The 15,079-nt window shown below is 48.4% G+C and overlaps 1 protein-coding gene across 1 annotated transcript in view; it reads right to left on the bottom strand.

Annotated features, from left to right (window-relative positions):
* The window catches only part of slc9a8 (solute carrier family 9 member 8), an 84,177-nt gene that overhangs the window by 47,680 nt on the left and 21,418 nt on the right, over positions 1–15,079 (bottom strand). Inside the window, exons 3-4 of the mRNA XM_084333116.1 lie at positions 10,980–11,060; positions 4,795–4,853 (exon numbers count right to left, since the gene is read on the bottom strand). Coding sequence (XP_084189242.1) covers positions 4,795–4,853; positions 10,980–11,060 — 140 coding nt within the window. The remainder of the gene's footprint in view (positions 1–4,794; positions 4,854–10,979; positions 11,061–15,079) is intronic.

Raw genomic sequence — 15,079 nt, 5'->3', positions numbered from 1 at the left:
ATCAAACATCTGACTATATTTACATCTTGGATACAAAACCATGTCCACAAAACATAAAAAGGGAAAGTATTTTGTAGATTTAAAAAAGCCATTTAATTTACTTTGGCACAATGGACTATATTTCCAACTCATTCAATGTGCTATACGGGGGGCCGGGGGGACTGTATCGACCGATTAAATCCAAGTATTCAGTATGTAAAAAAGAAAAATATTTAATAAAGAAAATGAAACCAAAGAACAGAGTTAAACAAGGGCGAGGAGTTCATCAAGGTTGCTACTGATCTCCTACCCTTTTCAATATTTACATCGATACATTAGCTACTCTACTTGAACAGTCCCCAAGCCATTTGATTTACAAGGAACAGAAATACAATTCCTCATGTATGCTGATGACCTGGTATTACTGCCCCCTACAGAGCATGGGTTACAGAGAAGCCTCTCACTGCTAACTACTGAGAACCATTGTCAAAATTGGGCTATGGACATCAATCTGAGCAAAATCAAGATAGAGTTGTACTCTGTGATAATCCACATTGCAGCACAACATGGAGTACAACTAGGCATCATAGACCAGGTTTGACAAGGCTATTAATTCATTGACAGACAAAAGCATGCAAGGCCTATTATTGCATCAGGAGTCTTCTTTACAAATGCAACCCTCCAGAGGCACACGTCACAGGACAGAAACCCATGGAGAAGAGACACCATGAAGATCCACAGGAACAGCAAAACAAGTGATGAAATGTTGTGGGGAGGTGCCGGAATCCATGGAGCTTGCCGCACTCTATGTAACAGCCTGCCATGACCTAAGAGAAGAAATCAATATCGTCTCATAGTGACACTCCGATCAGTCCCACAATATTGTAATTGTATTTAACTGTATTCATTCATTTATAATATTTCTATTCATTTTTCTTTTTATTCGTGTTTTTTAAGGCATTCTGTGAACAGTTCACAGATGCTTTTGGAGGGCAGAGGGGGCCCCCCTGCTTTACCTTTGGACGGTAACGCACTGACCGACAGGCCGGTGCACTCTGTATCCGCGCGGTTTTCCAAGAGGATCGCATTTTGAAAACAATCATGTTGACAGGCCCCCAGTTTAGCCACTGGCAGCGTTACTCACTGAACAGGTTGTGTGGAAATCTCTGTCTCTCGGGAGACTCTCGCTCTCTCCAAAACAAATAGGTCAGACATAATGGATTTGCATTAGGGCCCAGGTCCTTTGAAGCCCAAGCAGACCTACAAACCACTTAGAATATGTGCGGCCAGTGCAATAGGATCTCCAGCTCCTGTATGTGTCTGTGTGTGTCTGTGTGTGTGCGTGTGCGTGTGGGGGGGGGGGGACTCCAGGCTGCTCCGGAACGCTGTGGAGTGATAACGGGTCCTGGAACTGCAGGGAGGATAGGGGAGGATAGGGGAGGTGCAGGGATGATAGGGGAGGATAGGGGAGCTGCAGGGATGATAGGGGAGGATAGGGGAGCTGCAGGGATGATAGGGGAGCTGCAGGCATGATAGGGGATGATAGGGGAGCTGCAGGGATGATAGGGGAGGTGCAGGGATGATAGGGGGAGCTGCAGGGATGATAGGGGAGGATAGGGGAGGTGCAGGGATGATAGGGGGAGGTGCGGGGAGGATAGGGGGAGCTGCAGGGAGGATAGGGGAGGTGCAGGGATGATAGGGGGAGGTGCAGGGAGGATAGGGGAGGTGCAGGGAGGATAGGGGGAGGTGCAGGGAGGATAGGGGGAGGTGCAGGGATGATAGGGGAGGTGCAGGGAGGATAGGGGGAGGTGCAGGGAGGATAGGGGGAGCTGCAGGGAGGATAGGGGGAGGTGCAGGGATGATAGGGGAGCTGCAGGGATGATAGGGGGAGCTGCAGGGATGATAGGGGGAGCTGCAGGGAGGATAGGGGGAGCTGCAGGGAGGATAGGGGGAGCTGTAGGGATGATAGGGGGAGGTGCAGGGAGGATAGGGGGAGGTGCAGGGATGATAGGGGAGCTGCAGGGATGATAGGGGGAGGAGCAGGGAGGATAGGGGGAGGTGCAGGGAGGATAGGGGGAGGTGCAGGGATGATAGGGGAGCTGCAGGGATGATAGGGGGAGGTGCAGGGATGATAGGGGGAGGTGCAGGGATGATAGGGGGAGGTGCAGGGAGGATAGGGGGAGCTGCAGGGAGGATAGGGGAGGTGCAGGGATGATAGGGGAGCTGCAGGGATGATAGGGGGAGGTGCAGGGAGGATAGGGGGAGGTGCAGGGAGGATAGGGGAGCTGCAGGGATGATAGGGGGAGGAGCAGGGATGATAGGGGGAGCTGCAGGGAGGATAGGGGGAGCTGCAGGGATGATAGGGGGAGCTGCAGGGATGATAGGGGGAGCTGCAGGGATGATAGGGGGAGCTGCAGGGAGGATAGGGGGAGGTGCAGGGATGATAGGGGAGGTGCAGGGAGGATAGGGGGAGCTGCAGGGATGATAGGGGGAGGTGCAGGGATGATAGGGGGAGCTGCAGGGAGGATAGGGGGAGGTGCAGGGAGGATAGGGGGAGGTGCAGGGAGGATAGGGGAGCTGCAGGGAGGATAGGGGAGGTGCAGGGAGGATAGGAGAGGTGCAGGGAGGATAGGGGGAGGTGCAGGGAGGATAGGAGAGGTGCAGGGAGGATAGGGGGAGCTGCAGGGAGGATAGGGGAGGTGCAGGGAGGATAGGGGAGGTGCAGGGAGGATAGGGGGAGCTGCAGGGAGGATAGGGGGAGGTGCAGGGAGGATAGGGGAGGTGCAGGGATGATAGGGGAGGTGCAGGGAGGATAGGGGGAGCTGCAGGGAGGATAGGGGGAGGTGCAGGGAGGATAGGGGGAGCTGCAGGGAGGATAGGGGGAGCTGCAGGGAGGATAGGGGAGCTGCAGGGAGGATAGGGGAGGTGCAGGGATGATAGGGGGAGGTGCAGGGAGGATAGGGGAGGTGCAGGGATGATAGGGGGAGGTGCAGGGATGATAGGGGGAGGTGCAGGGAGGATAGGGGAGGTGCAGGGAGGATAGGGGGAGGTGCAGGGATGATAGGGGGAGGTGCAGGGATGATAGGGGGAGGTGCAGGGAGGATAGGGGAGGTGCAGGGAGGATAGGGGGAGGTGCAGGGAGGATAGGGGAGGTGCAGGGAGGATAGGGGGAGGTGCAGGGAGGATAGGGGAGGTGCAGGGAGGATAGGGGGAGGTGCAGGGAGGATAGGGAGAGGTGGGCCGCTGTGCTCCAACCGCAACATCCACCGCGGCAAGTGACGGAGACAGCATCCCGGGCACATTGCGTGTACAAACACACATACAGACACACACACGTCCTGATAGTAGCCGGGTGGGGGGTGGGGTGGACAGGGGTAAAAGGGGGGACAGGGGTTCTGGTTACGGGGACTGATGACTCAGCAACACCCTGGGGCCCCGGGGCTAATGAACAATGGGCCCCTGTGTGCAGGAAACACTGACACAACCTGCCTCTCTCTCTCTCTCTCTCTCTCTCCCTCTCTCTCTCTCACTCTCTCTCTCTATCTCTCTCTCTCTCTCTCTCCGACTCGTTCGCTCCCTCGCTCACTGGAAGAGAACAAGGAATGTTAATTAAAGACTGTGAGAACCAGGATATAAAAAAGAGGGGGGTGGGCGGGCTCAAAAGAGAGAGAGAGAGAGAGAGAGAGAGAGAGAGAGAGAGAGAGAGAGAGAGGGAGAGGGGGGAACACTGGGAGGAACACGTGACTGTAGAGGTAAACGAGAGGAGGTGGAAAGAGATGAGCTCTGTGGACAAAAGTGAGGGGCCAGGGGTTGAGAGAGAGAGAGAGACGGACAGAGAATGAGAGAGATGAAAAGATACAGTAAAAGAGATCAGGGAGAGAGAGAGAGAGAGAGAGAGAGAGAGAGAGAGAGAGAGACGGACAGAGAATGAGAGAGATGAAAAGATACAGTAAAAGAGATCAGGGAGAGAGAGAGAGAGAGAGAGAGAGAGAGAGAGAGAGAGAGAGAGAGAGAGAGAGAGAGAGAGAGAGCGAGAGAAAGAGAGTGTGTGTGAGAGAGAGTGATGGTGTGTGAGAGAGAAAGAGTGCGTTGGAGAGAGAAAGTGTGAGAAAGAGAGAGAAATAGTGTGAGAGAGTGTGAGAGAGGGAGAGAGAAAGAGAGTGCGTTGGAGAGAGAAAGAGAGAGAGTGTGTAAGAGAGAGAGAGAAAGATAGTTTGTGTGTGTGTGAGAGAGGAGAGAGAGAGCGAGAGAGAGTGGGAGAGTCCCAGAGAAGGAGTTGTGTCATCATTATAATTTACAGTAAGCAGTGCAGTGCAGAGAGAGACAGAGAGAGAGAGAGAGAGAGAGAGAGAGAGAGAGAGAGAGAGAGAGAGAGAGAGAGAGAGAGAGAGAGAGACACAGAGACAGAGAGAGAGGGTGGTTATGTTGTTAATAGACTCAATTATCTAGTTGGGCAGCATATTGTGTTACAGTGTAATTTGGGGGGTTCGTCCTGCTTCCAAAGTAGGAAGTGATGCACTGTGTGCGTCCTGCAGAAAACACGACCAACACGTTCAGTTTGGTATTGTTTGTTTGTTTGTTTGTTTGTTTGTTTGTTTCTCCCATACTCAATCAATTAAACTCAAACAAGAGTTGAACCAAGCGACCCCCCCCCCCCCCCCACCTCCTCTATTGACGGAAACAAAACCAGAGATAACCTGTGGGGTCACCGGTGCTGCAGCGTGCGTGGATACAGACCAGACCTGTTCTCGACGTGGAAAGGACTGTAGGAGAATAACATAAGGAGCAGGGGTGGAACAGCCAGTCCTACATTACCTTCCAGTTGGCCAGCTCCTGGAACTCAATGAGCTTAATGAAGCCACCCATGAGGATCCCTGGAAAGAACAAGAAGACAGTCAAAAAAGAAGAAGAGAGAGAGCATACACAAAAAATACACTCTAAGGCCATGTTTAGACGGAGAGAGTCTGAACAGAAACCGCAAAAGTCGTCTTGCGGTCTCATTTTTAATGTTGCGTTTAGAGTAGACTAGTGTTTTGGGATGGAATTCTGCGCGCAGACGAGGCTGTAAAGACTCGAGATGACGGAGCCCCGCTGTCACACGATTGGCGCAGATGTCACATGACCAGAAACGTCAGTGGCCAATCAGATCGCGCAAACCGAACGCGGAAGTGCAACTCCGTTAGGGAAAATATTCACGCAACCCATACGCGTGATTTCGAAACCTAGCCGCATTTCTCGGCGACGCTCTCTGATTGGCCGACGCCTGTTTCTACACTGGTTAAGCTTAGGCACTCTTTCGAAGTTGGTTTTTTTTTTATCCACTTTTTCTCGAATTTTTCTATATTTTCTCCCATCCCAATTTCGTATCATCCAATTCAACCCTCCCCTGTCACGAACGCTGCTTCTTGCCTCCCACAAGCCGGCTGCAATGTGGACTAAGTCATACATAGCACAAGTCCCCTCCGGTACTTGAGGTAACAGCAGTCGCATCTTTTCACCTGCGCAGCTCGATCTCTCAGTGGCGAGGAGTAACGCGTGGGAGGCTCACGCTGCCCCCGACACTTCCTGATTCTACTGCGCAGGCGCACCAACCGACCTGTAGGAGTCGCTGTCCACAACGCCCAATCCCCACCCATCAGTTTCCCACCCCCTAATACGGCCAATGTGTATTAGTATGAACGACCAGCTAAACTGAAAGCAATGTGGAGCGCTGGGCTCGAACAGGCAAGCCCAGCGTCTCCGTCATTCGTGGCGAGCGCCTTGCCCACTACGCCATGTAGCCGCCACTCTTTCGAAGTTGGTTATGGTTAGAGTTTGTCTTAGAGCGTGACGGCAAGTTCTTTCGACGGTTAAGCTTAGGCACTCTTTCGAAGTTGGTTAAGGTTAGAGTTTGCCTTAGAGCATGGCGATAGAACGGCAGGTAGTTTGCAGGCTGTTTGACGTGGAAATGGGCAAAGACACAGCTCGTCACGCGATTGGGCAAACGCGTCAGTGGCCAATCAGAGAGCGTCAGTCAGTGCCAATCAGAGAGCGTCTCCGAGAAATGCGGCTAGGTTTCGCAATCACGCAACCCATACGCTACACTGCCTCAGGTCGTTGAGACAACCAGGCATGCTGTGAAGACCCGCCCTACTCTGCCTCTGATTCGCAGACTGTGGGTGGGGGAATGTGATTGGACCAAAGCAGAGTCACATAGACCAGGGGTTCCCAAAGTCGGGGTCGCGGGGGGGGGGGGTCGCCAGATGATTTAAAAAAAAATTGAATCCAAAAAAAATTGTAATCCTTTTTTTTTCTTCTTTTTGTCAGGCCACTGAACTTAGAAGCGGGCCAGGCCAGTGTTTCTAGTTGCAGCAGCGCAATAGTTAGATAACCTAGGTGGGGAACAACCAGGAGATCACTGCAACTCACACAAGTTGGAGAACTATCTCTCTCTCTCTCGCTCTCTTGCTCTCACACACACACAAAGGGAGCCGCATGTGATTGGTGGAGGCGGGACCCTTACAAAAAAACTGTTGTTGCTAATCATTGACACATGCTAGCCTGTAATAATTAGGGATGCACGATAATTATCGGGCCGATAATTATCGGGCCGATAATCAGCAATTATGACGTCATCCCGATAAACTCGATAACGCTATTAATAGCTCCGATAATATAATATATTTTTTGGTAAAAAAAAATGCGGTGTGGGTGAATTGGAATGAAGTGCGTTTGTTTTGACTAAAGTCTCCTCCCGTTTTGTCAGTACTGTGCTACGACTGACAGCGTGTGGTTTAGGAACAGGGCGTTTTACACAAATCCAGCGCTCCCTTTCTTGGCTGTGACGTAGCCACGCAAGTTAACGTTAATAACAAAGATGGCCGCGTCGGTACTCGGAGTTTCAGAGTAAAAAGATCGCTTGCTATTTGTAATAAATGCAATGCAGACGTTCCACAAGACAGACAGACCGGCGCATGCAGTTCAGCGTCGCAGAGCATTTAGCCTGCTGGCTACCTAGCTCCACTTCAACCAGCATCGGGAGCTCCAGCAGCTTGTCGATGTGCTAATAGCCTCAGCAAGCTAACGTTAGGTTGCTGAGGCTATTAGCACATCGACAAGCTGCTGGATCTCCCGATGCTGGTTGAAGTGGAGCTAGGTAGCCAGCAGGCTAAATGCTCCAGACGACATCAACAAGCTGCTGGAGCCAGCTAACGTTAGCTTGACTGGTTGCTGGCTAACTAATGAAGCTACTCGTCCCGGGAGATAACGGCGCTGCCTGGCTGGTTGTTGGCTAACTAATGTAGCTACTCGTCCCGTGAGATAACGGCGCTGCCTGGCTGGTTGTTGGCTAACTAATGTAGCTACTCGTCCCGTGAGATAACGGCGCTGCCTGGCTGGTTGTTGGCTAACTAATGTAGCTACTCGTCCCGTGAGATAACGGCGCTGCCTGGCTGGTTGTTGGCTAACTAATGTAGCTACTCGTCCCGTGAGATAACAGCGCTGCCTGGCTGGTTGCCCTTCTGTCAAACTTCTTTAATTTAGCAAACGACTCGTCAATAGGTACAAGCGGGCCCCCAACACCGTGGCGGTGGTGATGCCGCAGGTGACCCGTTGTGGTGGTGATGTGAGGTGGTGATGTGTCCACTCAAAGCCTCTTTTTCAAGGCTCTGCTTTGAAAAAAGAAGAACAAAAAGCTTCGAGCGGCTTAGGTTGGATGCACCACAAGCTGTTGACGGATTGTGAATTTTCATTTGGAAAAATAAATATAGTCACTTTATCAGTCAAAACTGTTGTCTTGGCTTTTGTTTCTGTTGTCTGGTTAGGTCACATTTAAGTTGGTGTTAAGTTATTGTCCTGGGAAGTCTTTTTATGTATTATTGTATTGTGATATGTTTTGTTTCATGTTGAAAAAAAAAAATGTTGATCAAAAAAAATATATACATAAAAAAAAATATTATAATACAATAAATATCAGTTTTCGATATCGGTTATCGGCTTGAAGAGCATAAAGTTATCGGTATCGGTGTCAAAAAAGCAATATCGTGCATCCCTAGTAATAATCCCCCCCAGAAAAATCTACTTTGCATTTGATATATTGCAAATATATGCCATCACACACACTGGCATTTAAAGGGTTATAATTATAAAATGAATATGTGGTGTTATGATCAGGGCTGAAGTTGAATAAAATATTGTATTATTTTCAATCTGACATTACAAAAAAACTGAAAAATCCATCAAAATCAGTGTTGTTGCTAATCATACATAGCCTGTTTAACAATAATTTGTGATGCCATCACAAACACTGGCATTTAAAGGGTACAAATAAAAAAAATTCCTGCACCAGAATGCAGGAAATGAAGTCTTTGTAACAAAGACCCCCTGCTTAAAAAGTGGCCTGACTGGAGTGGGGCTATATTCTGCACTATATTTCCTGGCCTGAATGATTTCCCCAATCCGGCCCTGGTTAAAAGCCTCCAATGCTTATTAGTGTGTGTGCATTTGAACGTGTGCATGTTTCAACCATACCATACCATTTATATATAAAAAAATTAAAAAAAAAAGTATAAAAAAAAAAAAAAAAAAAAAAAAAGTTTACCTCCTATAATAGTGTGGGTCGCGGCTCTCTGACACCGTTATTTGGGGATCACGGCCTGAAAAGTTTGGGAACCCCTGACATAGACAGTGGCTCCAGTCACTAATAGTTGCGATAGCCGCTGGACTGATTTGTGTATTTAAAAGTACTGCCAATGTAGCCTTCAGGTGATCTCCGTGGATAGAATCAGACATGCTTGTTCGCTTTGTTTACGCTTCTAGGCTACTGGCGCATGCCTGTGACATAAGCAGTATGCGACGAGAGCCTTGACAACCCTTTCGTCATAGTTTTATGCGGTTTGACTGTTCAGATGATAGCGCGAAGGTGTATCGTTTCTAGGATTTCCACCCAGGAAGGTGGTCTAACTTTTTTGCGGATTCTCCCCGCAAAAACGCTGTTGCCGTATAAACAAAAGGCACATCCGAAAAAATATTTTTCCGGATTCACCTGCTAGCGTTTCCGTCTAAACATGGCCTAAATCGCCAGACTGCGTTTTTTTTTTAATCCACTTTTTTCTCCTCATTTTTCTATTTTTCTCCCATCCCAATTTCGCCTTGCCAATTTTCCCTTCAATTCTCCCCTCCCCTGTCTCAAACGTTGCTAGACTATGCCTCCCACTGGTCGGCTGCAGTGAGGACCAAGCCTTGCATCACGTGTCCCCTCCGGTACACGAGGAGGCAGCTGTCGCATCTTTTCACCTGAACAGCGCGATCTCTCAGTGGCGAGGAGTAACGTGTGAGAGGCTCACGCTGCCCCCGATACTTCCTGATTCTGCTGTACAGGCGCACCAACCGACCTGTAGGAGTCGCTGTCCACAACGTTCAATCCCCACCCACCGGCTTTCCCACCCTCTAACACTGCCAATTGTGTTAGTATGACGACCGGCCAAGCCGGTAGCAACGCCGAGAGCGTGGCTCGATACCAGCATCTCCTGCGTTAGTGGCGAGCGCCTTGCCCACTGCGCCACTCAGCCGCCTTGCCAGACGGCGCTTTAAATATTTCATTGTTTTAGGTGAAAATGTCAACAGAACAGTACCCCCACCCCCGCAGGCACCCCAATCCACAGACCTCAGCAGAAAGAGCATGAATGGATGTGCAAAATGGAGCCTCAGTGTGTTGTCTTATCTAGTTAACCAAATGGCCTCTCTGGCAACGTGTCCTGTGTAGTTTGAAAAATGTAAAAAGGTAGATGAGTTACACTGCGTTCGCTAAAAGAGCCATTGTTTAAGTCGTGTCTTTGAAAACGTCCCCTTGGGCCTGGGGTGGAGGAGGCCAGCTCTCGTGTTGCACGGCGAAGGAGACACATTAATTAAAAAAAGGGGTAAGGGGGGGACGACGACGACGACACACAAAGGCATGTAAAGGGTAACAGGGGAGATATGGTGAGAGAGAGAGAGAGAGAGCGAGAGAGAGAGAGAGAGACTGAGGGGAGCACAAGCACAGAATAATTGTGTCACACACACACACTCCCCCAACGCGCATGAGGAATGAGGAAAAGATAGCGAGCGGGGGAATGGAGAGAATGAGCGGATGACACCAGGGAGGGAAGAGAGGAGAAAAGAGAACACGGGTCCTTCCTGAACGGTAGGCAGGGAGCGTTATCTCTCCTGAGCAGAGACCCCCTGCTCCAAAACACCCCGTGGCAGGACCGGGCCGGGGCGCATTGTGCAGCAGGACACACACGCAAAGAGGAAGGGAGAAGGTCAGCTGGGTCCGTATGGATGTGTATGCGACTGTGTGTTAGTGGGTTTGTGTGAGTAAAAAGGTCATAACCCCCGGCGGACACTCCAGGGAGTGACCCAGAGTGACCTGGCTGGTAACAACATGACTTCATCTTCTTTCTTCTACACAGTATGACGTTGCAGGGAAGTCTGGGGTGACGCTTCCAGAACAGTGCGTCTTGCTTTCTCTCCGACTTATCTTGAAGGTACATCTACCGTCTACCGTGTCAGGCTGTGTATACAAATGACAGCCTATTTTCGTCTGCCCATCCTGTGCCCTAAATGTAGAGGTCTTCTTCCGAGACTGAGTTCACACACGCACACGCACACACACACACACAGACAGACACACAGACACGCACCCACACACTTGAGCAATAGGCCTGCGAGTTTACTGTGACACACATAATGCTATAGAGAGAAAAGACCCAAGGAAAAGAGGGAGAAGAGAGAGGAAAAGAATGAGAGCAGGCGTTTTGGATCAAGAACTGAACTCCATTATTCATATTTGTTCTGGAAACAGAAACGGAGCATTCTTGCCAGCTCCCAAATCAGTCTTTGCTTTTGTCAAAACTGTCAGGCCTTGCAAAAATTAAAAATTAAAAAAGGAGGAAGTCTAGTTTAGACCCAGCGTGCCTCGCAAGCAAGGTCTAAAAACCTTGAGCTTGTCCGCCCCATGCATTAAACACACAAGATGTACTCACCTAAGGAAACGACTGCCACACTTTCAGGAAGGAAATGCAACTTGAACTTAATAAGCAGATGCACCAATATGATGCAGATTCCTGGGGGAGAAGAGAACACAGACATCACACCAGGTCAGTTGATGTCCTCTAGATTAGATTACATTCACTGTCATTGCACAAGTACAAGTACAGTCAGAGCGCTTCTATCCCCAGGGCCCAGGAGTTCAAACCTTGTAATCCCCATCTGATTGGATCAGATTTGTATTCATTCATTTCAACTCATTATGAATTGAAAATGGGGGACCCTGATGTAAACAAGACGAAAGACTTTCTCTGGTCGGCATCCCCTTAACAATTGTGTGTATTGAGCTGTACTGTATTGTACCCATTCTGCAATCTGTTAATACACATTTTCAATCAATAGGGATTCAATGTGTTGAACTCCTGGGCCCAGGCCATCAGGATGCTCAATGACTTCATGTAACAACCCATCATCTACACTCATTGCACAAACATCCACATGCACACACTCACTGTTAAACAAACACTCACCTTACCACTCACTAGACACTTTAACACTACATTATATTGATCTATTATTAAAGAGATTTGCACTACATTCATACCTCATTTGCAATTGCACCTTACCTCAAAGTTTTTTTACCTCATTTTCTGCATTGTACCTAACTGTTTACTGATTTTTCAAATCTCAGGAGAAAATGGTGAACGATTACATCTTAAATTTACATGATAACAGCCTCATTATGTAAACACTTGGATCAACAAAGTCCATACAAAATGTGTTCCAAGATATCATATACTTTAAGTTAATGACTTTTTACAAGTTTGCCTACAGCTTTGACCATTTCAAAAGATGTGCGATAATGATGCACAAAGAGACTAACGGTCATCAGTTAAAAAAACGTAAAATGAGATATTACCATCAGCACGTACTTCCATAAACCAAATCGGTTGATACGCAGATTAGCATAATCATTATCAGCCAGCCCGAGGCGAAAAAAAGCAAAACAAGAAAATTGCAACGAAAACATGGATAGAGGGTGAAACAAGTGAGTTAACCGTCATACACGGTGCTTGCGTCACGTTGAGGAGCATTAGGACGATTCCAGAAAATAGGGAAGCAGTTGAAATCAGTCAACCCTTTAGTGACACAGAGATAGCATCATACTCCACTGAGGAAAGTGGCATAAGTGTGGCGTAATACCACTGTGAGGTCAACCCTCATCCTCTCCATCAGTGATTCCTCTCCTCCTTCCCTCCATTCATCCTTCTCAGTCATGCTCTCCCTCCATTCTCCTTCTCCATCATCCACTCACTCTCCCTCCATCTCTGTCATCCACTCATCCTCTCCTTCCCTCCTTCTCCATCATCCACTCATTCTCTCCTCCCTCCTTCTCAGTCATCCACTCATCCTCTCCCTCCTTCCCTTCATCATCCACTCCTTCTCTCCCTCCCTCCTTCTCCATCATCCACTCATCCTCTCCCTCCCTCCGCTCAATACATTTCCTTGGTTCTTCTGTATGTCGGGTTCTGACATAATTGTTCTGTGCTTACACTCCCCCAGCTGCTCTCTGCTTCTCTGACGTATCTCCCTCCCTCCATGCATGCACTGCATGCAAACAACACACATTGTCTCTGAGAAAGGGGTTAAGGTCAGATCCCAATACCCCCCCCCACCTTGGTCCTACCACTTGGTCTTGGCCCTACCACTTGGTCTTGGCCCTACCACTTGGTCTTGGCCCTACCACTTTGTCTTGGCCCTACCACTTGGTCTTGGTCCTATCACTTGGCCCTACCACTATATTTACCCAGATTATTTTGTGGGTCTAGGGGAAGTGATCATCTCTAGCAATCCATCTGGCCCAAGTGTTTTCAGATGTTGACTCGAAACGGAGGGGTAGAAGGGAGAACGTAAAGGACTTAGGTTTCGGTTTTCTTTTGAGGAAATATGCTTTTTCTCCATCTCACACCGTGCCAAAGATTATAAAAATTATTTCCACTGAGGGCGGCCGGGTAGCACAGCGGACTAAGAGTCTGTCTACCACCGCAGAGACACTGGTATCGAATCCGGCTGTCAGCGGTGCCTCCGGCTTGGCCGGTCGTCATACTGGCACAATTGGCAGTGTCAGCAGGAGGGAAGCCGGTGGGTGGTAATCTGGTCATTGTAAACAGCGACTCCTACAGGTCGGTCAGGGCGCCTGCACAGCGAGGGAGGGAGATGGTGAGGGTAGTGTGACCTCCCACACGTTACACTTCACCAATGAGAGTCCTTGCTGGCAGGTGAAAAGAGGCTGCTGGCTGTCTCCACATGTATCGGAGGAAGCATCTGATAGACATCGGGGCTCCCTAGACCGACAAGTGGGGGGCACATGCGCGCAACGACCAGGAAGGGGAGGGGGGAATTGGCATAACGACTAAATCCAGCTCACAGCTCCGGCGTTGTCACCAGCTTGGCTGGCCGTTCACACTAATACAATTGGCAGTATTAGAGGGTGGGAAAAGCTGGTGGGGTGGGTCCGGGTCGTTGTAAACAGCGACTCCTACAGTTCGGTCGGGGGCGCCTGCTCAGCACGGATAGGATCTAAGGGGGGTAGTGTGATCCTTCCACACGTTACACCCTCTCAGTGAGAGTCCGCGCTGCCAGGTGAAAAGAAGCGGTTGATTGGCTAGACGTGTGTCGGAGGAAGCACGTGATAGCCTCCACTCTCCCAGACCGACTGTGGGGGGTAAGTGCGCAGCGACCAGGAAGGGGATTGGGAATTGGCATAACGACTAACATTGGGATGGGAGAAAATCGGAGGAAAAAGGAGGGGGAAAAAGATCAATAAAAAAAATATATAAAAAGAAGATGATCATAGACACACAATTAATTCAATCTCAAAATATGCTGTAAATAAAGTGCTGTATTTGATATACAAAAAATACGTATATGCATTGCATATCATTATATGTAACTACACTGTACATTAATTACGTTTCTAGGGCCTGCAAAAAAGAATTAAGCCAATACTCGTTTCACTACAGAAATATGAAAGTAAAAAAAAAAAATATGCAAGTAAAAAAAGGGCACACAACATCAAATTAGTTTATATGCGGACGACATAATACTGTTCATGCAAAACCCCAACACCGCATTGCCTCATCTTCTCAAGCTGATTGAGGACTTTGGAGATTTATCGGGATTTAGGATAAATTGGCCGAAGTCGGCCTTCCTCCCACTTAACGCCCCTGCAAAAAGAAATATAACCCTCCCAGGAGAGATACCGATGGTAAAACACTTTAGATGTTTGGGAGTTGAAATATTCCCTACCATAAGCCAAACGGTGAAGCACAATTACATAAAAATCCAAAACAAAATCAAATACGACCTTGACGGGTGGTCAAAACTAAAAAACTCAGTACAGGCACGGGTATCAATAGTTAAGATGGACGTCCTACCTAGAATAAACGTCTTCAGCTCAATGCTACCGTTACCCCCTCCAGAGGGTTACTGGAAAGAATTACACTCCTCCACATACAAATTTATTTGGAATAACAAACCACCACTTATAAAAAGATCCACCGCACAGAGAAACAGAGCAGACGGTGGTATGGCATTTCCAGATTTCTACCACTATTTTAAGGCGTACACTTTAAGACCACTGACAACATGGTTTGATCCCCAAGCATCAGTATCCTGGAGAAATTTAGAAGAAAATATAGTAGCTCCACATAGGCTGAAGGACAGTATACACCAAATGATCAATTAAGCAATGCGAACGGAAATTTGGCCCCATAATTACTCATGCGATCCGGATATGGCGTGAAACACAAAAAAAATATTCTATCCCACAGAAATGGCATAATCATAATGCACTCTTTATTGGAAAACAACCTATAAGATTCCCTAGATGGGAAAAGCAAGGCATACACTCATTAGGAGATGTTTTCAACAAACTGGGTTTTTGTAGTTATGATGAAATACGCAAAAAATGTAATCTCACCAAGTCCACATATTATTTTTACGCACAGTTATTGGCATGTTTGAAGGCTCACGGTGTTCAATTAAGGATACCAATTGTACACCACAGATACCACAAATTCTTCTATGAAAGAGA

The sequence above is a fragment of the Notolepis coatsorum genome (genome assembly GCF_963971535.1).
Source record: "Notolepis coatsorum genome assembly, chromosome: 17".
Lineage (NCBI taxonomy): Eukaryota > Metazoa > Chordata > Actinopteri > Aulopiformes > Paralepididae > Notolepis > Notolepis coatsorum.
Note: the sequence above shows the minus strand (reverse complement) of the source record. Positions and strands in the feature narration are given on the sequence as shown.